The 21,985-nt window shown below is 52.3% G+C and overlaps 2 protein-coding genes across 3 annotated transcripts; both read right to left on the bottom strand.

Moving 5' to 3' along the window:
- Positions 1-439: 439 nt before the first annotated feature.
- Positions 440-11,553, bottom strand: CNPY3 (canopy FGF signaling regulator 3). 2 transcript variants are annotated; one of them, XM_027127284.1, is made up of 7 exons: positions 11,266-11,553; positions 7,337-7,460; positions 6,626-6,680; positions 6,426-6,548; positions 4,343-4,465; positions 3,990-4,107; positions 3,339-3,665 (listed from the first exon to the last, which is right to left on the bottom strand). In XM_027127284.1, the coding sequence occupies exons 1-7, from the start codon at positions 11,438-11,440 to the stop codon at positions 3,442-3,444; spliced, it is 942 nt and encodes a 313-aa protein (XP_026983085.1). In that variant the 5' UTR covers positions 11,441-11,553; the 3' UTR covers positions 3,339-3,441. The 2 variants fall into 2 exon arrangements, with proteins under 2 accessions (XP_026983086.1, XP_026983085.1); XM_027127285.1 differs by lacking the exon at positions 6,626-6,680 and having other exon boundaries at positions 440-3,665; positions 6,426-6,522.
- Positions 11,554-14,624: 3,071 nt separating this feature from the next.
- On the bottom strand, positions 14,625-20,939 carry PTCRA (pre T cell antigen receptor alpha). The gene is made up of 5 exons (XM_027126808.1): positions 20,737-20,939; positions 17,887-17,916; positions 16,708-17,028; positions 15,885-15,929; positions 14,625-15,280 (listed from the first exon to the last, which is right to left on the bottom strand). Exons 1-5 carry the CDS (start codon positions 20,894-20,896, stop codon positions 14,811-14,813), a joined length of 1,026 nt encoding a protein of 341 aa, XP_026982609.1. The 5' UTR covers positions 20,897-20,939; the 3' UTR covers positions 14,625-14,810.
- Between the last annotated feature and the right edge of the window lie 1,046 nt (positions 20,940-21,985).

Below are 21,985 nucleotides of genomic sequence, written 5' to 3'. Positions count from 1 at the left end.
GGATCACAGCTGTATTAAATGAGTTAATTAAAGCATGTAGAGCTGTGCTTGCCACATAGTAACATGCACTCAAAAAACAGTGGCTACTATTATTATTCCAGTGAAATTTCTTAATAGTGCAAACCAGGCCATCAGTGGATGTTCAAGAAGGATTCAGCTGGCTCTGCTGCTAGGATTAGTACACAGAGTCCTTTCACAAACCAGTTAGGCATGGACCATGCATCTGTCACGAAAAAAATGTGTTTTTTTTTCAAGATCAAAGATATGAAGAATTTTGTTCATACTTGTGAACTAAAGTGATTTAGGGCTGCTGTGCACATGTGGACAAGTTGTGAACTGCACAAGGTGTCCTTATTTAAAGGGCTTCCATTCAAACTGCAAACCTCATGGGCTTGTATATTTATTATCATTTTCTGGCAGGAATTCTGGCAGTCAAGTGTCTTATTCTAACAAAACTTTTATTAAAACAACTTTCTGACAGATGGGGAGTCAAAGGTGTGAAAAGCACCACTTTCTAACTTGCGAAAAGATGTTGCATGAAAATACCACCCAGGAACTTGGAAATAAAGAGAGGAGCCTGCCTCCTAGGAGCTGTTCCTTAAAACGAATACACAGAGGCCCCGATGCAGCCACTTCTGAGACTACAGAACCCCAACCCCTGAGACTTGACTGTCATTGAACTGGAACAAACTGGCCTTGTGCTTTGTCCATCAGCCTTTGTGGTTCTGGATGACAAAAGTCTCCAACAGAGAGACAGATCCTCTCTGGGGTTCTGATAATTCCTGTTTCTGAGGACAAGACTTCCTTCCAGTGTGGCTTCACTGAGGTCTTGGCCCCTCTTAGCACAACACCCGAATTTCTCCTGGTGGAGTGGGTTGCAGCTGGCCTCATCTTAGGACCCACACAGACTCCCCAACCCAGCAAGTATGAGGGGGGGCCCATCTGTATGTTTAACAAGCATCCAAGTGACTCTCATGTCCAGGTGAGGGTAGGAGACCCCGTTCTAATTGGGTTTCTAACAAAGGGACTGAAATCAGGTTCACTCGAGCTCAGCCAGACCCCTCACCTTATGGGAAAGTGGGAGGCAGTATCCAGTTCAGAAAGGCTTGTGTGTGTGGTGGGGAGAGGAAAAGAAAAACCTGGGAAGCCAGATCCTGCCTTCTTTCTTTTCTAGGCTGGGCCAGGGAGAAGCTGCCTGCTGGGGTGGGTGCGTGGAGAGCCAGTGAGTGTGCAACACGCCTGGCCTTGTAGGGAATGGGGGGCAAGTGAGGGCACTCATCCTGCAGCAGCCACAGGTCAAAGAGCAAAGCAGTCGCAGCGCTGCCCTCCCTCTGGTCTGGGCCTAGGCCTGGGATTGGGCCCCTGGGCCAACACCCCAGTAAGGGGATAGGTCTTTGTCTCATCCTATTCTAAGGACAATGAAGCTCTGGGGACAGACCTAAGCCAAGTACTGAAGTGCTGTGGGTTAGTGACAGGATGGGGGTGGTCAGAGACTGTCCACCAAATCCTAGACAGTCCAGGGGCCTGCAAATGGTTCCCCAGCCCTGGGTTCCAATCCCAGACCCCCGCAGTCACCTCCTATGCTCAGACCAGAGTCCAGGATGGGACCACAGTCTAGGCTGGAATCTCTGCCCACAGCCCCTTCAACAGGCACCAGTATCAGCGCTGGAGATGGGGAGGGGGGTGCTAGACCAAAAAGTATCATCCTCCAAGGGCCTGTTCTAAGCCTCATGGGCCAGAGAAGCAGCTTCCAATTTGCTCCACTCTCTATGGCCTTGGTGTTCCCAGCCCTGGGGAGTGGGGAGGGGCTGAGCCCGAGTTGGGGGGACCCCAGAGCCTTTTTGCCAGAAGCTGGGAAAATCCTCCTGGGGCACCTCAGCAGTGACCCCTTCTACCTGCTGGGCCCAGCCTGGAGCGTGAGGGAGCCTGGGTGCGGGTGCTCAGGGGATGTGGTGTGGGCGCAGTGCTGGCGGGACCTTCCACTCTTCTCTCCTTTCTAGAAGCAGGGGCTGCGTCCTATTTTCCTTCTAAAAGAGACTTGTTGGTGGGCATGGGTTACGGGCAAGAAACCAAACCAGTTCAATGCGAATCACATGGCCAGTGCCAGGTGTTGGGAGCGGGGCCCTGGGGCTGCGGGAATACAGTGGGCTGGGGTCTCAAAGCCAGGGTCCGCGTGCAGCTGTGCCACTGCCAACAGGACTTTGGGCGCGTCCTGTGACTTGAGCCTCAGTTCCCTCTTCTACAAAATGGAGCTAACAGCGCCCACCCGAGTGCACTGCAGGGTTATAGCACTGACTACTCGCAGCTGTCACCACTATTGCTTCTGACCCACCACAGATCTCTGCCTTCAGGACAGACAAGGAGGTGCTGGAGCCTCCCATCCCTTCTCCCCAGAGGCCAGCCTTCCTGTTTCTCCCTTACTCCCAGAGAACATGGTGCAACCAGCTGTTTTGGGGGGACTGGGGTGTCCTCCCTCCCCTGCGGGCTCCGGGCACAACAGCTAGGAGGCATGGAGTGGTCAGGTGTGGTCATCAGGGAACAAGGTTCAAGACCAACAGGCGGGGCCAGGCGGAGGTGGAGACGAGGGGCGGGAGCTGGTGGGGTCACTGGCGTACACTTTACACAACCAACGGGAAGGCCTTGGTGGCGGGGAGAGGAGAGGCGGGAGGGAGGGAAGGAATGAGGGCAGCCAGGTACCAGGGCACAAGTGAGGCCCCTCCCAGCCTAGGGGGCTCGGGGAGACCAAGAGCAGCTGAGGGGCCCTACCGCATACCCAAGGCCCACCCCTCGCCCCAGCGCCCCCGGGCCCTCCCTGCACTTGCTTTCCCCACAGTCAGCAGGTTCGGCCTCAGGGATGGGAGGATGGGAACAGCCGCCCATCCTCAGCCCCCAAGGCTGGAAGGTGAGGGACAGGAAAGAGCCACAGGGGGCTCCAGGCCCCTCTGAGGGGCTGAAAAGGACTCAGAAATCCAAACGAAAAAGGCCGAAAGGTTTTTACTCTGTGAGCCCTGGGGAGGGCTGGGCAGAGTGCAAGGTGTCCACAGGAGGGGTGGGTGCAGAGAGGAGGAGCTGGGGCCTCAGTCTTGCTTCCCGGTGTCAGTGCCGGAGAAGCGAGGGGGTGCGGGGCTCTGGAGCCCCAGTCCTGGGGCCCAGCTCGACACCTGCCTGTCCGAGTTCACACTGGAGTCCTGGGCAGTCCTCAGAGCGCAGAGCCCGCCTGAAGTCTGGGTCAGGAGAGTAACGCTGGGCAGAGGGAAAAGGCCGGCCTGGGCTGCCCGCAGCTGATCTGAGTTCTTCCAGGGCTGGAGTCTGTCTGCGGCAGAAGAGGCGCAGCCCAGGCAGGCACAGCTGAAGCCCGGTGCCGCTGTCTGCCAGAGCCGGGGCCCAGATCCTCCAGCTCCCAGGTCAGGGCTCTGGGTCAGCAGGAGAGCGGAGTTAGGCTCAGAGCTCCTCGGGGGCGCCGCGGGTGAGGGGGGAAGCCTTCTGGATGCCCTCGTCCTCCTCGGGGCTGGGGTCTCCCTCGAGGCCACCCAGCTCCTTCCTCTGTTTGCTGCCACCGCTGCTGCCACCCGAGGCCTTGGTCCTGCCACTCTTCTTCTTGGATTTCTTCCCCCCCAGGGCGGCTGTGTCCCCCTTCTTGCCAGACCACCGCTCTGCCAGGCAGCCTGGGGCAAGGAGGAGAGACACCGTCAACAGACTGCTTTGCTGGGTGAGGAGCACTGGCTGCGGAGCCACTGGGGGCGGCGACTGGAACGCGTCTCAGCTCTGCCTCGTTGTGGCCCCAGGCCCGTTTTGGGGCATCTGAGGCATCCACACGTTACTCTGCACCGGGCGCGTCAGGCCTTGACCCCACCCTGTCCCATCCAGCTCCCTGAGGACAGATGCTACGATGCCCCCATTTCTTATTTCTTTTCTGTCCTCCCCCTACCCACCTCCCCTGAGGGGGAGGCAAACAACACAATCGAGGGCTGACGTGCCCTCAGACTCACTGGTATCCTTGCCCTTCAGCACGTGATTGGCACAGAGGAACTGAGTCAGGTCCTCTTCCTGGTGGTTCCTGTACCAGTCCTCGATCACCTCCTCAAACTCCTCCACCAGCACGTCGCACTGTTAACCACAACGCCTCGCGTTGGCAAAGCCCGGCGCCGACTTCTCCCAGAGGAGCCCAGCTGAGCCCCGCCGCCCACCAGGCTGGTGGCTGATTCCCGAGGAGGCTGCAGCCAGAGGGGTGAAACGACTTGACCACGGTCCCCCGGCTCCTGGTGGCCTTCCTCAGCTGAGGACCCCCCACCACCCAGCTCTGTGGGGCACAGCTGGCCTCTGAGGGCCGAGGGGTCCGTACCTGCTTCTTGAGGTCAGCCACCTCTGCAGAGGTCTCGTTCCACAGCTCGTAGGGGATGTCCATCACCACCTTGACCCCTTTGTGCACCAGGTTGTGTAGCGTCTCAAAGGTCTCCGACATGCCCTGGAAGAGGCGACCAGACATGAGAGGCAGAGACCCTTCCTCTCCCTGCCTCCTCCTCTCCCAGTGGAGCTGGAGGCCCAAGGACCCAGCTGGAAGTCAAGACCCCCTATAGCTTCTCACACTTGTCCTGACCTTCCCCTCCCCTCTTTGAGACCTGCCTCCCCTCACTCCTTCTTTCCAAAAGGTCTGCTGGGGCTTCCCTGGTGGCGCAGTGGATGGGAATATGCCTGCCAATGCAGGGTACGTGGGTTCGAGCCCTGGTCTGGGAAGATCCCACATGCCATGGAGCAACTAAGCCCATGTGCCACAACTACTGAGCCTGCGCTCTAGAGCCCATGCTCCCCAACAAGAGAAGCCACTGCAATGAGAAGCCGGCGCACTGCAATGAAGAGTAGCCCCTGCTCGCTGCAACTAGAGAAAGGCTGTGCGCATCAACGAAGACCCAACACAGACAAAAATAAATAAATTTATTAAAAAACCCCAAAACCAAAAAAGCCTGCTGTTGCCCTCAGGCCCTTTGGACAAATACTCCTTTTCCAGGAAATAAGTTGGTCTTGGCTCTTTCCCCTCACTGTGACCTCCCCCATATCCAGGCCCACTCCCTGCTTCGGGTTCTTCCTATGGCTTGTGTCTTTCCTTGAGGGGAAGAGGCACAGGCGAAGCAGGGAGGACCCTTGGTTGCATAAAAAATATTCTTCTCCACGGAGACAACACACTATTTCTCCTCTATCTTTCCAGAGATCATACACGCGACTAGAAGCAAATATACACACAAATATGTCCTCTCTTCCACCCCCACATTTTACACAAGCAGCAGTATGTATCATACACACCATTCGGCACCTTGCCTTTTTCACTTAATAATATACTTTGGGGCTTCCCTGGTGGCGCAGTGGTTGAGAGTCCGCCTGCCGATGCAGGGGACACAGGTTCCTGCCCTGGTCCGGGAAGATCCCACATGCCGTGGAGCAGCTGGGCCCGTGAGCCATGGCCGCTGAGCCTGCGCGTCCGGAGCCTGTGCTCCGCAGCGGGAGAGGCCACAACAGTGAGAGGCCCGCGTACCGCAAAAAAAAAAAATAATAATAATATACTTTGGAGATGATCTTAGTTCAGTTCATAAAAAGCTATCTCATTCTTCGTTTTACACTTTGCAAAATGGTCTACTGAATGGCCACACTGATTTATTTAACCACTCCCCTACTGGTGAATGAATGGTTAGGTTGGTTCTAATTTTTTTGCTATGGAAAATAATGTTAAACATTTTTAAATTAAACATGGATTTATTACCAAGTACAACATTAACACCCATTATAAAGATAAAACCTAAGACTTCTGTGGTTTGATACTATTCATCTAGGTTTCCCAGGGGTTTCTGATGGATCTCCTTTGCTATAAGGGTACTTAGGTGGAGAAATGTGGGAGACACCTCTCCTACCAAACAAGGAAGATGCAGAGACAAAGAAACATGGGCCTTGTTGCAAGAAAGCTCATTCTCCAGGGAGAGAAGCATTCGTGTACACAGTAAGCACAATAAATGTCACAAAGGCACCATGATGGAGGTCCAGGTAAGGGCCCTGTGGGCCCAGAGGAGGGACGTGGCAGTCACTGCCCCCCAAGAGTCTTCTGACATCTCCTCTAAACCCTCACAATTCGGCACAGCCTGAGTTCTCCCTGCACGAGTGCTTAGGCCTCCGAGGGGGCTGCCACCCGGGAGCATTTCTATCTGGGGCTGATGCAGGACCCCAATGGGCAGGCCCAGACCATCAGGGATGTGCCCACTGCCACTGAAAAGTCAGGCCGCTCAGGAGGGGAGGGGTGCCAACAGCAATGGATGAAGAACGGGGAGAGACCGAGGAGGGATGCTCGCAGGGCACGATCTTCCAGTGGCACCCAGACCAGCAGACACACTTAAACATGCAGCCTGGCCCCGGTGCGGATGAAGGGCCAGCACAAACCCAACCTTGGCAAATCGGTTGCTGCCGGTCCTCTCCTTGTGTAGGCTGTAGTCCAGGAGCCGCTTGCAAATGGTCTCAGTGACTTCGATTAACCGTAAGTCCCTGCCGAGACAGCAGCACGAGAGGGCCTGAGTTCCCCTCCTCACCCCCGTGGATTAGTGGTCTGTCCCTCCAGCCCTGCTACCCCAACACCTGCACATCTCACCAACGGGAAGGCAGAGCTGGAAGGAAGATAGGTCATCTGGGGGGGCTCTGAAATGCTGGAACACAGACCAGAGAGACACAATTTTAACAGCTCTACGGGAAGGAAGTTTTGTTTTTGTTTTTTTTAATAAAGCTAAATGATTCGGTAGATTTTTTAAAAATAAAGTAAAATGTATTAAAGTTTGATGTTAAGATATCACTTCATTTTGAAAGGATGATCGTAGTTGATGGAAGTGTTTTTTGGTTTGTTTTTAATATTTGTACCTGGCAAAGTTAGAAGTTGGTAATCTTTTCTTTTTTTCTTAGGCCACGCTGCGAGGCTTGCGGGATCTTAGTTCCCTGACCAGGGATTGAACCCGGGCCACGGCAGTGAATGCGCCCAGTCCTAACTACTGGACCACCAGGGAATTCCCCAGTAATCCTATATTTAAAAAAATTAATCCATAAAATCCAAGAGCCTGGGAATCACTGATAAGGTCCAACAGTCTTGCTTTTACAGATGAGGAATGTGAAGCCCAGAGGCATTCAGGGACTTATGAAGGCCACACAATTAGTTGGGGATAGAACCAGTGGGCAAACTTAGGTCTCAGTTAGAGCTGCCTCCCTTTGGTGGGTCTGCCTAGCCAGAAGGGAGAAGGGAACTTCAAGCTGCTGATGCCTCGAGGGACAAAGCAGACCAGGCCAGTGCCCCCCTCCCTACCACTTCACTTACGACTTGGTGTATTTGACTCCTGAGGTCTTCCGGTCCAGGATGCCATAGCCCATGTCAATCACTTCCTTGGTCTTGCCAGTTTCCTCAAAGGCTGACTTCAGCTCCACTGCGACGTATTTACACACTGGGGGAAGGAGACACAGCACAGCCTACTGAGTGCATCTGAGCCTTTGACGGGAGCTGGCTCCCAGCAAAACAGACCCGAGTGGACGCCTCTCCAGGACCGAGTTGAGTCAATGCTTGGGGCAGAGAAAGGAGTTAGCACCAGACCACCAAATGGAGCTCAGTAGGTGAAAGCGGGCTCCAAGATCCCACTGCCCCCTGTCCACTCCTGGCCCTATTCCTACTGGCTTCATTCCTCCCAGCTCCTTCCTGCTCCCCACCCCCACAATCATTTATTTTACTTAAAAATTTTTCAAACATATAGAAAAGCTGAAATGCTGAAAGAGTACAACGAATAACTATACACCTTCCACTCACAGTCAACAGTTGTGAGTAAAAACCAACAAACAAAAAAACAGTCGTTAGTGATTTATCACACTCTCTCCCCAATATATAATATAAAGCAATGTGATAATAATAGATGTCAACAATATACACATTGTTTTTGCTAAACCATTTTGAAAGTAAGTAGACTTACATCACTCCTAAACAAGTCATCATGCATCTCTCGAGAACAAGGACCTTCTCCTACCTAACCATAAAAATCACCATACTCGGAAGATTAACAACAATTCCAATATCATCTAATACTCAGTCCATATTCAAATTTCCCCAGTTGTTCCCCAAATGTTTTTTTAAAATTGTTTATTTATTTTAAAAAATTTTAAATTAATTAATTTATTTTTGGCTGTGTTGGGTCTTTGCTTCGCGCCGGCTTTCTCTAGCTGCGGTGAGCGGGAGCTACTCTTCGTTGCGGTGCGCGGGCTTCTCATTGCCGCGGCTTCTCTTGTTGCAGAGCACGGGCTCTAGGCTCACAGGCTTCAGTAGTTGTGGCATGTGGGCTCAGTAGTTGTGGCTTGCAGGCTCTAGAGCACAGGCTCAGTAGTTGCGGTGCACAGGTTTAGGTGCTCTATGGCATGTGGGATCTTCCTGGGCCAGGGCTCGAACCCGTGTCCCCTGCATTGGCAGGCGGATTCTTAACCACTGCGCCACCAGGGAAGCCCCCCAAAATGTCTTTCATGACTGTTTTATTTCTTGATTTCATATGTTGTTCCAACACCAGCTCTCTGTTCCTACCAAATTAATTTGCTGCATTCCCCCCACAGGTCTGTTTCTACTGTTTTTGTTCATTTATTTTCTCATTTCCTCTTACGCTTCCTTGAACAGTTATTAAGCAACTCCTGTGTCAGGCACTGCCTGGGGATACACAGACAGAAAGAAGGTCCCTCCCTTCTAGATATTCAGTCTAATGGAGCAGAGAGAAGTGTAAACAAATAATTACCATTGCATAAGGAGTGCTACCACTGAAAGTGGGCAGTGCCTGGGGCTTCAGGAAAGTGCATGATGTCCCCCTTCAGGGGTTGTCTGTCCATTCTCCTAACCTCACCTTAAAAACCCCCTCCCCCAGGAAGCCCTTCTGGATGAATCCCACCTGCTCTTGATTTCATTCTGAGACTCTGCAGGATCCATGCTCTCACTAAGGGCCTCCGTCACCTCATGTGTCTCTCTGATTCGACTACAAGGGCACTCAAAATGAGGATCACGTACTGGATTTTTTTCTTTATTCCTCTAGTCTTGGACTTTATCAGTTGGATACTTGATAAATATTGCTCAGAGAGACTGTGCTGGTGCTCGAGCAGCTTCTGACGTCTCCGAGTGGAACGTGGTTTGCAGGCTAAATGCCATCAGCGTTGTTATAACACCAACAGCAGAGTTGGGTAGAAAACCAACTTACTACTGAAACAAATAAATCCCCTGCAGGCTTGTTTGGTGAAATTTTATAACATATGCATTAATAGATGGCTTGGAGAACTTGGAACGCATGAAAATTCCAAAATGTAAGCCAGTAACCTCAGAGTCTGCAATGAATTGTGGGTGTCTCACCTCCCTGGCTCTCCATCCAGGACCATCTGGGCTCCCTCCCCTCTTCTGTCCTGTACTGTGTACAAGCTCATCATTTTTCTGGCTCCTGTGCCCCCCGCCTTCCACACCCTCAACATGCAGTATGCCAGGCCCCGGAGGTTGGAACCCATCAACTCATCTCTCTTATACCCATCAACCACAACCTTGCTGCCCAACTCTTCCAAAGCTTACCTCTTCAAGACCCCCTCTGGGGGTCCCACCCAGAGCCAGACTTGGAGGAGACTCATGGCACAGACCCTAGATCCTCATGCACATCCACCCACTTTTTTCTGGGCAGGTTCTCCTTCCTCTGTGCCAAGGCCGCTTCCACTCAGGCTACTGAGCCAGGAGGCAGGATTTGTTGGCCAGATAGTCAGCATTTAATACCAAAGATGTCACAGTGATAAGTAAAAGTAAATATACATGATTAAGAGGAGCCTAAGGGTTGGAGTTTGCCAAGCCTTCCTATGACTGAAAATCCCTTTAAAATTATTTTTATTAATTACCTACAAAATCAGGTTGGACTAGAATGATCTAAAGATCTTTGCCAGCTCCGTGCTATTATGAGTCTAAGGAAAAGAAATGTGAACTTCTTAGGCTGTGAGAATAATAAGAGAAACAGTAAGGGCTCTTTGGTATTAGAATAAGATAGGAAATGAGAAGGGGAACTGAAACCCCCAAAAGATGTTGGCTATGACTAAAAGAAGAGTGAAAGAAAGGAAGGCATCATAACCCTCTGACTGTCTATTCAAGACAGTGAGGGAGAAAGTAGAGGCTAGAATCCACATTGGGAGGCCGACCAGTGAGGTCAGCTCATCTCTGAAGCATCTCACCTTTAATCTCTCAAACAAAAAGATTATGCTTTCCAAACTACCCCCAATCCCCAGTGCTTGGGGAACCTCTGGCCGACTGTACGCTTTGTGTTAGGATGCAACAGATTTATAGCCAACTTTCGTGGGGGGCTGGGGTTAGGGAGGGGAGAAGGAAGGAGTGGGTGTAAAGGCTTGAGGAGGAAACTGAGAAATGGAGGGGAGGAAATAAAAGGTAGGCCCTTCCCAGTCCTGAATCGCTGGTTTGCGTGCTGGCGCTCTTTTCTCTTTCCCACTCCCTCTCCTTCTCTCTCTCTCCAGTGCCACACCTTGGGAGGCCTTTGGGATTCACTCTTTTCCCATATTCCTAAAATCTTCCTCCCTCAGGAAGTTCCCCCAGGCTCTCTTCTTCTCCTAAAGTGACCCCTTCGGCCTCAGACCCTCCTCCCCCCTCCACACACACCCACAGCGCGCCCACCCCCTTCACTCATACTTATTCCAAATACAACTACTGGCTGCTTACTAGGCACTGTGTGAATCGCTATCTGAGTCAAGGTCGCTGCCCGCAGCTCACAGCTAGTGGGGGAGACTTCCAATGACACAAAGTAGGTTGCCGTGAGGGCACAAAGGGAGCGTCTCAAGCTCTTCTTCCCCCAAGACCAGTCATGTGGATCTTTTCAGTTCCTCAAACTTGTCCTTTGCTTGTAGGCCTCTCCATCTGTGGCTTCACTTCTCTTCACCCGGCTAACTCCTAATCGTTCAGGGCTTCCTGGACGAAGCCTTTCCCCCCATCTCTGGGCTAGATTTAGATGCTCCTCACCCAGCCCCCAAAGTTCTGTGCCTCCCCTACCACGGCAACTACTACCCCGATTATAAGTGCTTGTTTTCACCGATTTCTGAGCTCCAAGTGCACTGAGACCTGAACTCTCGCCCGCCCCTGTGTCCCCAACATCCAGGACAGGGCCAGGCACATAGCAGGTTCAGGGAGTGGAGACCCGCTGGAGAGCCCAGGGCCTTCGATCCCCCGACGCTCCTCCTCAAGCCCCGCCCCCTCACCTTCGCATTTGCTGGGCAGTCGAACCCAGTCGGTCTCCTCTGCTCGGGCCTGCCTCGGGCCCAGTTCCGGGGCCGCCAGAAGTAGCAGCAGCAGCAGTAGCAAGGGGAGAAGCAGAAGACGGCGGGCCCTGGGCCCGGGCCGGGGCCGGGACGCGGGCTCAGGTAACGGCTCCATGGCCCAGCCGGACCCGACCCGAGCGGACCCGGCTGCGCTTCCTCCGGCTGCGCGAGCTAGGCAGCTTCCCGGAGCCGCTTCCGGGACTGCACACGTGCCTCAGCGTAACCAGGGCAACGAGGAGCCCCTCCTGCCTACTCCCGCTTTAGGCCGCCTCGTCCGGCCCCCAGAGCCGACGAAGGCCCGCGGACTAGGCAGCCAATGGGCTTTTCGGGGTTTGCCTTCTAGCGAAACGGAGAACGATCTTTTTTCGGCCTCGGCCAATGAGAGAGCGGATGGTGCCCTCAGTGACCTATGGCAACATCTTTGCCCATCCCATAACGGAGGCTCTGGGTGGGGCTGGAGGACCAGAGCTAGGGAAGAGGAAGCAGCGCCCTGGTCCTGAAAGGTATGGGAAAGAGAGTCTTCACTGCCTTCTCCGCCTCCTTGCACGTCGCTTCTCCCCTGGGGTCATTATGAAGCTAGTACTAACTGAGCACCAGTTTTTAAATTTTATTATTATTATTGCTGCTGTTGTTATTGTTCTAATTGCCGGTCACTCTAGTAGGCGCTGTGGGTGAGACCTGGACGATTCCAAGAGTCCCCAGCCTTCAAACAGGGCCCAGTAACCCTAGATTTGTCCCAGTGAGAACTAGAACAAATCATTTCCTCTCTGAGCCTCAGTTTTAATCTGTATGATGACAAAGTGATCCTCCTAGCTGCTGTTCAAGACTTGCCTGTTCCTGCGACGCTCAAACGGGTTAATAGAATTAAGGCTTACTGAGCAGATTGTAAAAAGTTCATGCAATAATTTTCTTTTTAGTGTGTAATCTGGCTCCCTTTTCTGGCCTATTGTTTTTTTCTTTGGATTCTGAGCTCCCACAAGGCAGGGACTTGGCTAATGAATGATTGATTTCCCTTCCGCTTCCCCAGCAACAGGGTGCCTAGCACAAGGAGTTGCTCAGTGAAACCCCCTTGTGCTGTGTCATCAAGAGGAGGACTCTCTGGGTCTTTGGGGCTGCTTCAGGCTGGCCCTGCGCTCAGTGTTCTATGGACACGCACAGACCAAGGCTGCTTCTCTGGGAGGTTGTCTGCAAATTCCATTTTTGTCCATAAATCCGTGTTTCCCAGTGCCTCTTGTTTCCTTCCTAGAGGTTGGATATTTATGCTACTTTATAAAGACTTTAAAGGACTGATGCTCAGTCCATTGACTTGTCATTTCCTGATCTTAGTTTCTTTTTTTAAATTAATTAATTAATTTATTTATTTTTGGTTGCGTGTGGGCTTTCTCTAGTTGCGGCGAGTGGGGGCTACTCTTTTTTGTGGTGTACGGGCTTCTCATTGTGGTGGCTTCTCTTGTTGCAGAGCACAGGCTCTCGGCGAGTGGGCTTCAGTAGTTGTGGCTCGCGGGCTCTAGAGCACAGGCTCAGTAGTTGTGGCACACGGGCTTAGTTGCTTCCAGGCATGTGGGATCTTCCCAGACCAGGGCTCGAACCCTTGTGCCCTGCATTGGCAGGCGGATTCTTAACCACTGTGCCACCAGGGAAGCCCCTGATCTCAGTTTCTTAGCTTAAAAGAGTTGTGTGGGTGACAAGGCACTTTGGATAGGCAGGAGCTGTGGTATATAGAATTCCACAGTGTAGAGGGTCAGGACATTGTCCTGAGGTCCTCCATGCTCTCTAGGCTTTAAACGACTTGAGGAGGCTCAAGAGTCTGGCCAGGAACCCTCTTGGGAAATAACATTAATGCAGCCACAGTGGGGATTCAGAGTCTGGGGCAGGGCAGGATTGGGGGAAGGGGGGCAAGATGGGTAGGAGCGCTGAAGCTAAGGGAAGCCTGCTTCCAGGATAAACAAAAGGGCCTCTGAGAGGACATTTACGGAGACACAGATTAGTTTGGCAGGAGCCCTGGGCTCAACATCTGGGCTGAGAGCTGGGAAGGGACAGTGGCTGGAGAAATTCTGAGATTATGGCTGGATACGCCCCCACCCCCACCCAGCCTACCCCTCCCTCATTCTGTGTGTTAGGGAAGGAGCCGGCTCTGTGGGGATGGTGGACAGGTTGATTCCCCAGAAGTTGTGCCCTGTCCCTCCTTGAAGGATCCAGAAAAGAGCTGGGAGAGTCTCCTTACAGGCTGGTGAGAGATGAACAATGGAGGAGAGGTGAGGGTTTTCGTGGAAGAGTAGCTAAAAGGGCAAAGGGGCTCTGGCAAGCTGGGAGTCACTGACGCCATGTGTGTGGGGAGTGTTAAGAGTACAGTTCCTCCCCGCCACGTTGGGGGAAGGAAGACTGAAGTAGGGCCATTGATCCAGGGAACTGTCCTGCACTGCCCCAGGGGACATCTGGATTCACATGAATGCACCCAGAGATTCTTGGGGTGATTACTGGAGAGGAAACTCTGGAAAAGGCAGGGTTTCCTGCAAGAGCTGGACTAACGGAGGACACACAGGTTACACCCCACTGTGGGAGCCTCATATTCTATCAGTGCAAGAACCCTCTTTAGGAAACAAAACAAAACGAAACTAAAACCTCTTTAGTGCCTGGCTCAGAGTCGAAGCTCAGTGAATATTTGTCAAATGAATAATGACCCTTAATTGATTAATAATGTATAAGTTTGGAATCTGTGCTCTTGGCAGTGGTTATGATCCTATTACTCTGGAATCCTGGCCCTATTTTTTTTTTTTTTTTTTTTTGTGGTACGTGGGCCTCTCACTGTTGTGGCCTCTCCTGTTGCGGAGCACAGGCTCCGGATGTGCAGGCTCAGCGGCCATGGCTCACGGGCCCAGCCACTCCACGGCATGTGGGATCTTCCCGGACCGGGGCACGAACCCGTGTCCCCTGCATCGGCAGGCGGACTCTCAACCACTGCGCCACCAGGGAAGCCCCTGGCCCTATTCTTTTCTGTCAAGTCTGTACAAGACTTCACATCAGGACCAGCGCCCCATCTTCCTGGGTTCATGGGCTCCTCACCCTGACCTCTCAGAGAGGTCAGGGCGAGGGTGAGGAGACAGAGAGGGGGAGGGGGCCTTGCCCCATGCCTGGTGATGAGGAAAGGAGACAGAGTTGGGACCACATCCACCCCAACCCCCAGCCCCACTCTGCAGTTTCCAGGCTCTCACCCTCAGGAAGCCTTCCCAGATTTCTGCCTCCTGTAAATCTGCCAAATTCCCTCCTCCCAGAGCAGACAGGAGTTAAAACATTTTTCATTTGCTTGTGTCATATAAGTTCTCCTTTAATTGTTCTCAGTTATCAGCACCTCAAATGTCCCAGTGTCTGGGTCAATCACCACCCTCAAGGGACTTCCAATCTGATGGGAGAGACAAAGGCTTTTCCCTCAGAAAGCCGTCAGTCTGAGGGGGGGAGACGGAGCCTAGCCCCCGGGGAAGCTCGGGTCAGCTGGAGGAGGCAGATCGCAGAGAAATGCTCCAAGGCTGGAGGCAGGAATACTGAGGGCGGGTCCCGATCGCCACGCACTGAGCACCGGCGGCCCCCTCCTCCCAGACAGGGCTCCTGGGATCCCGACCCGGTGGGCGGGTGTGAACCCAGCGGCCGTCCCGGGGCTGCAGCGCCGGCGGGGTGGACAGGCTGAGCCCTCGGCCTGTGGTCCACCCATCATTGCGGCGAATCCAGTCGGTGGGGTCTGCGGACGATCCTCCCGGTGGCGGAGGCTGCGGGAGGAGAAGGTGGTCCGCCCACGGGGCCGCGGGGAGCCCGGGGTCCCCAGGGCGAGGCGCCCGGGCCGGGTACCCCCGCGCGGCGGGCGGGGCGCGGAAGCGGCTGCAGGTCAGAAGCACATCCAACAGCAGCAGCTTGAAGAGCAGCAGCCGCAGCGCCTCGAGCCGCAGCACCTGGCCCCGGGTCCCTGCGGGAGAAGAGGAGCCGGTGAGCGGCCTAGAGGCTGGCGCTCAGCCCCACGCACGCGAGAAGGTTCACCAGAGGAGAGGGAACCCAGGGGACGTCCTTCCTGGTGTCTAACCTCAGCTCTGACTGGTGATAATAACACACACCTTCCTAGCCTTCATTTAATTTGATTCCCCAGCAACCAAGGCGATGCAAGCCAGGCAGGAATTAGCATCTGGTTGCAGAGGAGAGACACCAGCTCAGATTTCTGTCTGGTAGGGAAGTAGAACCTGGCTCATGACTGCATCCAGCGGGGGGTGGGACTTTCCTCCGCTCTGTCTTCCGAGGCTCCCTAGACTCCTAAGAGTCTCCCAAGGCTCGGATGCTGAGGCCATCCCTCTGAGCTGCCCAAGGAGAGCTTCAAGGACCCTTCTGCTAGCTCTCACCTGTGCTTCTCAACTGGCGTCCAGGAATTATGCTGGGGTCAGAGGATCTATCCCCACCTGACCCAGGGGTAGACAGAGGCCCAGGCTAGCCAGTGCCCCAACCCGGCAAGGCAGCCTCTTGAGGGGACCCATCAGGCCCAGAGCCCAACAGGGCCTGAGGTCCTGGTTCCTGGTACTCACCCCTGAGAGGCTCCCAGAGGCAGGTCCTGGCTGAGGAAGCCTCTCCTGCGAGTCAAGGAGAAAGGAGTAAGTCATTGGGGTGGGCTGTGCCCTCCACCCCAGTGCTATTCCCTGGCCCTGCTCAGGGCAGCCCTTCTTGGAGCACTGGATAAATGGACAAATGAACCCGTAGTGGGAATCCTGAGCCCATCTGCAGCAAGTCCTCCGAGGGGCCCAGATCTCCCTCTCTCCTGGCTGTCCTCCTGCCCCTAGAGATGCCTCCGCACTTTTAGACAAGGAATCAATTTTCTTAGCAGCCTTCTTTGGAAGGCAGTACATTTATTCAACAAACATTCCTACTTGGAGGTTGAGAAAACAAACATAATTCAAAAAGAGAAAGTAAGTCATCTGGTCAATAATAATGTGTAAAGTGTTTACAACAGTGCCTGGCACAGAATAAACAATAAGTAAGTGATAGCAACTTAATATTTAATTATTGTTTGATTCTAACAGGGTGTCATATTTAGGGTGATATAGATATAGATATTAACCCTGGGTATACATAGAAAGATATTAACCTAGGAGGGAGGAGACATTATTACCTCTTGCAAGTCATGCATCAGAGCCTGGATTTGAATGAGATATCACTGTTTCAAATCCCAGAACTCAGGGCCCTGAAGCCACCCTCCTTTGACCCCAGACATCACATCACCTAGATGGTTGGCACTTAGATGCCCTTCATGCCCCCATGGCCTGGATTCTGCCCTCCCTGCCACCATATCCTGGTTTCAGGGTGTGTGAAAGGGGCAGGGAGCAACCACAGGGGCCCAGGCTCTGTCCCCACCTGACAGCTGTAGAGGCTGTGTGCTCTGGCTGTGGTCCCCAGTCCCAGGTCCAGTGTGGCAGACCAAGGTCTCCCAGGCTGCCAGGTCCTCAGAGGGCAGGGAAAGCTGAGCCAAGCTAGTCCAGGTGCCATCAGCTGCTGGGGAAGGGCCGTAGGTGAAGGCATCTAGTGAGCTGCCATTCCCAGCTGAGAACCAGATGGGACTCTCAAGGCCAGGGGGTGCAACATCGAAGACCAGGCAAACCACCAGAGTCTGCTGCTTCCCATCCACCAGCAGTGTGATTGGTGGGGCCAGAGAGGGGAAGGGTGTGCTGCCCACACCTGCAAGAGAGCACGCACTTGTAGGGGGCTAGGTCTGTCCTTGCCCTCCCAGGTCAGGATCTCACATCCTTCCCTCTGGATTTCTCTCCTTTCCATCTATCCTTCCACCAACCATCAATCTATCCTTCTACCCACTCATCCATCCCTCTCTCCTTGCATTTACCTATCTAACCACCTTCCTTCCCTCTATCCTTTCAATCTCCCATCTATTCATCCATCCTTTCTTTTTTAAAAAAAATTATTTATTTATTTATTTTTGTCTGCGTTGGGTCTTCGTTGCTGTGCGCGGGCTTTCTCTAGTTGCGGCGAGCAGGGGCTGCTCTTTGTTGTGGTGTGCGGGCTTCTCATTGCAGTGGCTTCTCTTTGTTGTGGAGCACAGGCTCTAGGCATGTGGGCTGCAGTAGTTGTGGCACGCGGGCTCAGTAGCTGTGGCTCGCGGGCTCTAGGGCACACGATCAGTAGCTGTGGCACACGGACTTAGTAGTTCCGCGGCATGTGGGATCTTCCCGGACCAGGGCTCGAACCTGTGTCCCCTGCATTGGCAGGTGGTTTCTTAACCACTGCGCCACCAGGGAAGTCCCTCATCCATCCTTTCTTCCATCATCCATCTCCTCTACATCTCTTCTTTCTACTTTCCATCTATATGTTTTTCCATCCATCCATCCATCCATCCATTTATCCATCTTTCCTTCCTTCCATTCATCCATCCATCCTTCCATCCTTCTGTCACCTATCTATCATACGTGAATCTCTCTGTGCCAGGCACTGGGGATACACATTAATTAAAATATTGTCCCTGCTCTCAATGATCTCAGTCCCATGAGAAAGACAGCAGATGCAAACAAATACTTATAGTACCTTGTGCCAGCCTCAAGAGAGTGGTTACCTCTGAGGAGGAAGGGAAGGAAATAGAATCTGGAATGAGATCAAAAGGGGCCTCAAATGTATCTGTAACTTTTTGTTTCTTTTAAATAATATTTGATTCAAATATGGCAACATTTTAACTATTTGCTAATCTGAGTGGAGTATGCATGGTTGTTTCTTGTATTATTCCCCGTTCTTTTCTGTAAGTTTGTAGTATTTTTTAACAGCGTCGTTTAGATACAATTCAAGTACCATACAATTCACCCATTTAAAGTGTATGTCCGGGGCTTCCCTGGTGGCGCAGTGGTTGAGAGTCTGCCTGCCGATGCAGGGGACACGGGTTCGTGCCCCGGTCCGGGAGGATTCCACATGCTGCGGAGCGGCTGGGCCCGTGAGCCATGTGGGCCCGCCGAGCCTGTGCTCCACAACGGGAGAGGCCACAACAGTGAGAGGCCCGCGTACCGCAAAAAAAATAAAATAAAATAAAATAAAAAAATAAAGTGAATGTCTGGGGACTTCCCTGGTGGTCCAGTGGCTAAGAGTCTGTGCTCCCAATGCAGGGGGCCTGGATTTGATCCCTGGTCAGGGAACTAGATCCCACATGCTGCAACTAAGAGTTCACATGCAGCAACTAAAGATCCCGCATGCCACAATGGAGATCCCGAGTGCCGCAACTAAGACCCGACACAGCCAAATAAATAAATTAATTAAATAAAGTGTACGTCTGTATTATTTTATAATTAAAAAAACAAAAATAAGTCATGTGGGTACTGCAAACATTTGTCTTATATCTTTCAGAATAGTCCTGATTTTCCAAAAACTTATTCTTTTTGGTAAAGATGACTCATTTAATATACGACAAAATCTTAGTTTTGAATAGTTGGACATCAGGAATTCCCTGGCGGGCTAGTGGTTAGGACTCAGTGCTTTCACTGACATGGCTTGGGTTCACTTCCTGGTAGGGGAACTAAGATACCACAAGCCACTTGGTGCAGCTGAAAAAAAAAGAACAGTTGGATACCTTTTCATATAAATAAAATCTCAAAGGTTAAAACCTACAAACAAGGGACTTCCCTGGTGGCACAGTGGTTAAGAATCCACCTGCCCATGCAGGGGACACAGGTTCGAGCCCTGGTCTGGGAAGATCCCACATGCCGCGGAGCAACTAAGCCCGTGCACCACAACTACTGAGCCTGTGCTCTAGAGCCCTCGAGCCACAACTACTGAGCCCGCGTGCCACAACTACTGAAGCCCGCGTGCCTAGAGCCCGTGCTCTGCAACAAGAGAAGCCACCCTAATGAAAAACCCGCGTGCCACAACGAAGACCCAACACAGCCAAAAATAAATAAAATAAATCAAACAAACAAACAAACCTACAAACAAATTCACACCATGAGTTAGGTGCAGCCAGGCTAAAGAAATGCCCCAGGGTGCCGGGAAGGGAGGCCATAGAATCTCGTGGGGACTTAGAGGTGGGGGGGGGGGTGTTCTCAAAATATTTCTTTTTTTTGGCTGCATCACGTGGCATGTGGGATCTTAGTTCCCCGACCAGGGATCAAAACTGTGCCCCCTGCAGAGGAATCCTAACCACTGGACTGCCAGGGAATTCCCTCACAAAAGATTTCTTGAAGGTCAAATAACTGACCTAGAAGCAGGAGTATGGTAAGTAGCCTGCTCAGGATTTGAATTCAGACCTCGGTGACTCCAAATCCCACAGACTACCCCACTTGGAAGGATGACTAAGATTTGCTACATGACACAGTGGACCAAGCCTGGGACATGTCCTCAGACAGAGTTGATTTGACTCTTGACTTGTCCACTTAATTTAGAGTCTTAATTGTCCCATTGATACAATGGGGTTAATAACACCAGCCCAGTAAAATTGCTGTGAAGAATAAAAATCATGAATATAAAACACCTTGGCAGATAAGTATCAATACTAATATTGATAAGGCATCACAAACAAAGGGAGGAGAGAAGGCTGGCAATGAGCTCCAGGACCCTCAACCTCCTGAGCCTTCTCAGCTGTACAGAGAGACACACTCCCCTAGCTGAGTTCAGCATCTCCCTCCTCCTTGAAACCTCCCAGGATTGCTCCTCCTCACCCTAGCTGCTTCTTTCCCAGAGCTCAGGCCTCCTGACACGGGCTCTCCCCGATCCACATGGGTGTGGTTTATCTCCCTAGCGAGGGCGAGGTGGTGACATACTGGGGGCCAGCTTTAGAACAAGGAGATGCCCCAACTCAAAGTCAAGGACCTATCCCCACCACACACATGCAAACATGCACAAGCTTCTAGATGAAGCTGGAATTCTCAGAATTTGACTCCTTTGTCTCCAGCCTTGATCTTTGGAGGACCGGGATCGGGGTCGGGGTTCAATACACTGGGAAGTCACTGAGGTCTTGAGACTTCTGAGAGCCCATTTTTAGGGGGAGCTGGGAGTGAACGTGAGACACCCTGAGCCTTGAGGGTAGGAGACTGGACAGTAAGGAGGGTGGGACCTCACCATGTTGCCCGTGCCCCATCACCCCATATAACACAACACAGCCAGGCTACCCCCCCCATCATACACACCTGTCCAGCTTGCTCCGAGAGGTGAGTACCCTTCTTCCCAACGCTGTGGGCTCCAGGGGAGCAGGACTTGGGGGCCCCAGAGCAAGATAGCTGGGAGGTATAATACAATGGGGAAGGGGATGATGGGCTTCTGGTGAGACCCTCCCCAGAGGACCCAGGTACCTCTGTCCTGCCTGCCTGCATCCCTCCCACACCTAGGGACGCCCAGAGTGAGGGAGTAGGCTTGGGCAGACTAACGGGGCACAGAGAGGGATGCAGGGAGGGCGCTCACCTGTGGGCAGGGCTGGACACCCGAGGGCCAGGAGAAGCAACAGCCAAGTCCCAGGCATGGCCCACCTGAGAGGAGGCAGGACCCAGCTGCAGACCTGGGCTGTGGGCTGGGGGAGGAGGCGGCCACAGGACTGCCTCGCAGGCCACAGGCCCAGCTGCATCTCAGCTGCTCCACCACGGAGCCGTTTCCCCAGGTGAAGGGCCCCTCCCACCTTCACCCTGGCCCCCAAACCCAGCATTCTCTCACTCTCTCACGGGTCCAGGGAACTCAGAGTGCCACTACCACACCAGGAGTCAGATGCCACACCCCCTCCCATCTGAAGAGCACTTCACAGTGTGCAAAGCCTTTTCCCAGTCACTGCCCCTGCCATCTACAGGATCCAGAGCACTTGACGGTAGGTCAGGGGCTTAACATACAGCACTTCATTCCATCCAGCCAACAACTGTGAGTTCCATTTCACAGGTGAGGCAACTGAGGCTCAGAGAGATTGAGTGACCTTCCCAAGGCCACACAGCTGGCAGGTGGCAGAGCCAGGGCTTGAACTGTTTTCTGATGGCTGGCCTTACTATAGCCAAAAAGCCCAATAAACTTACTTCCATGTAGTTACAACCCTTTTAAATAGAATTTATTTTTTAGCGCCATTTCAGGTTTATAGCAAAAGTGACCAGAAATTTCAGAGATTTCCCACATACTCCCTGCCCTGTCATATCAAACCTCTTCTTAAAAATAAACGTTTTAGGGAATTCCCTGGTGGTCCAGTGGTTAGGACTTGGCGCTTTCACTGCCATGGGCCTGGGTTTAGTCCCTGGTTGGGGAACTAAGTTCCCGCAGGGTATGGCCCCCTCCCCGCAAAAAACTTTATAAATTCTATTTTCAGTGACTCCACTAAACTTTATCTGTAGCTGTTATTTTGACCCTGAAACTTTACATCTAAGTATATACTCTAAGGGAATAATAAGAGATTCAGTCATTATAAGACAAAGATTTATGCACAAAAATATTCTTTGAAGTATTATATTAAAAAACCAAGAGAAATTGGAAACAACCTAATTGTTCAATGCTAGGAGACGGTTCAATGATGTTTGGTGTATTTATATTAGTGAATATTATGCAGCAGCTTTTTTTTTAATTAATTAATTTATTTATTTTGGGCTGTGTTGGTCTACCTTGCGGTACGCTGGCTTTCTTTTGTTGCGGTGAGTGGGGCCTACTCTTTGTTGCGGTGCGAATGCTTCTCATTGCAGTGGCT

The sequence above is a fragment of the Aethalodelphis obliquidens genome, unplaced genomic scaffold, assembly GCF_003676395.1.
Source record: "Aethalodelphis obliquidens isolate GAN/ISIS:26980383/991018 unplaced genomic scaffold, ASM367639v1 scaffold31, whole genome shotgun sequence".
Classification (NCBI taxonomy): domain Eukaryota; kingdom Metazoa; phylum Chordata; class Mammalia; order Artiodactyla; family Delphinidae; genus Aethalodelphis; species Aethalodelphis obliquidens.
The sequence above is the reverse complement of the archived record's forward strand: the minus strand, read 5'-3'. Positions and strand labels throughout refer to the sequence as shown.